General features: G+C 36.5%; 1 protein-coding gene across 1 annotated transcript; it reads right to left on the bottom strand.

Annotated features, from left to right (window-relative positions):
• LOC117904920 lies at positions 1-1,139 on the bottom strand. Its single transcript, XM_034817740.1, has 2 exons — positions 837-1,139; positions 1-640 (listed from the first exon to the last, which is right to left on the bottom strand). Exons 1-2 carry the CDS (start codon positions 1,135-1,137, stop codon positions 147-149), a joined length of 795 nt encoding a protein of 264 aa, XP_034673631.1. The 5' UTR covers positions 1,138-1,139; the 3' UTR covers positions 1-146.
• Between the last annotated feature and the right edge of the window lie 417 nt (positions 1,140-1,556).

Below are 1,556 nucleotides of genomic sequence, written 5' to 3'. Positions count from 1 at the left end.
TTAGAAAAAAAATACAAACAATATGAAGCACTTTTATTCTGTACATGGGCATATGTCATGCCAATGTGAACATATACTATACTGAGAAGCATAATCATGGGATAAGAACACATTATAAACAAAGATGCAGGTAGAACACAACTTCCTCATTCCCCACCTGATTCAAATTTTCGAGTGATAAACACCCCCAAAGAAAATGCTAAGATGGCTGTCATAACAATCCCCTTGTTCTTTCTCAACTTTGATATCACGCATTCCAATAGACCAGCATCATGCCCTAATTTCTCTTTGAACACTTTATCCACACCTTCACACTGTTTGTTTCTCTCCCCATCTATATTCTCACCTTGTTTGTCATCACCATTGTTGGGCTTCTCATTCACATTCTCTTCTGCAACGGTGCTGGCAGTCCCTTTCTCCTCCTTAGGTTCTTCCTTCTGTTCCTTGACTTTAGGGACAATTACATAGAGAATTTCGCCTTCAAATTTTCCAGTGATCTTTTCGATATCTGAATTGTTTGGCAGTTTAAAGGTCTGTTTAAACCGGATGTATTTTAATTCACTTACCCGCCTTTCTCCACTGGCCATCAGTTGGTTGGTCTGATAATCAACTTGAAGCTTCACCTCCTCCCTCTTGAAACCTTAATATAAGAGAGACAAAAGTTAAAGTCTCTACTTTTCCATATTTATAATCACAGAGAATGCATTTGTTTCCATGCAAGCTTTAAGTTTTGTAATTGTAGTGATTAAACTTTATATATATATATAGATATCAAACCATAAATTAAGCTCAACACATAACACTGAAATGCATGTAAGAAGATGAAAATTCAATACCAGGAAGATCAACAAGGAGATAATGACATTTTTCATCCTCACTCCAACCAGAAGATGGAACAATATCTTGGAACGACAGGTGATCGGAAGAGTTCCTCCTCGTCTTCCCCTCTTTTGCCCCTTCAACGCTTGCCATTGATGAACTAATTAATGTATATGTGAAATAGATAGAAGAACAAGCCCAATATTGGATCACTGTGATGGCGATAGACGGAGTCTTTGTATATATAAAGTGGTATAAAGAGAGAACTTTGATGAAGTGAACCTCTTTCAAAGCATTCAAATTCATATAGCTTTTCATTTCTTCTGCAACCGTTCAATCTGAATTATTCTAAACTTAATTCTTTGGTGGTGTCAAATATGGTTGGTGGCCTATTGGGTTTGGAGAGGAAAGGTACTATTCTTTGCTTTGGCTTTTGCCTTATGAACCCCTCTTTCGGTGGAACCAATTATTATTCTATATCCAGAGAGCCTGGCATACGTGCATGACTGGATATTGTTATTAGCTGTTACAAGGCCCAACTTTTTCAAAATTGAAGGGGCTGCTCCACTCTATAATTAGAGTAAGGAGGCCTAGTAGATCAATTAATTAAAAGTTGTTTCTACTTATCTACATATTAATCTGCATTTAATAGGGAGGATAGGAATAAAATAAGATGAGTCTAGGTCTAAGAATGTTCTTGTGAGAATAGGCAAATTCTTCTTTAATTATTGTTTACT

Source organism: Vitis riparia, chromosome 17 (assembly GCF_004353265.1).
Source record: "Vitis riparia cultivar Riparia Gloire de Montpellier isolate 1030 chromosome 17, EGFV_Vit.rip_1.0, whole genome shotgun sequence".
NCBI lineage: Eukaryota > Viridiplantae > Streptophyta > Magnoliopsida > Vitales > Vitaceae > Vitis > Vitis riparia.
Note: the sequence above shows the minus strand (reverse complement) of the source record. Positions and strands in the feature narration are given on the sequence as shown.

What these genes read in the sequence shown, in the direction of transcription:
- LOC117904920 (XM_034817740.1), bottom strand. Translation starts at nt 1,137, where the DNA reads ATGAAAAGCTATATGAATTTGAATGCTTTGAAAGAGGTTCACTTCATC. An exon ending in TCTCCTTGTTGATCTTCCTG is followed by an intron (nt 641 to 836) that starts GTATTGAATTTT and finishes TCTTATATTAAG; the next exon opens with GTTTCAAGAGGGAGGAGGTG.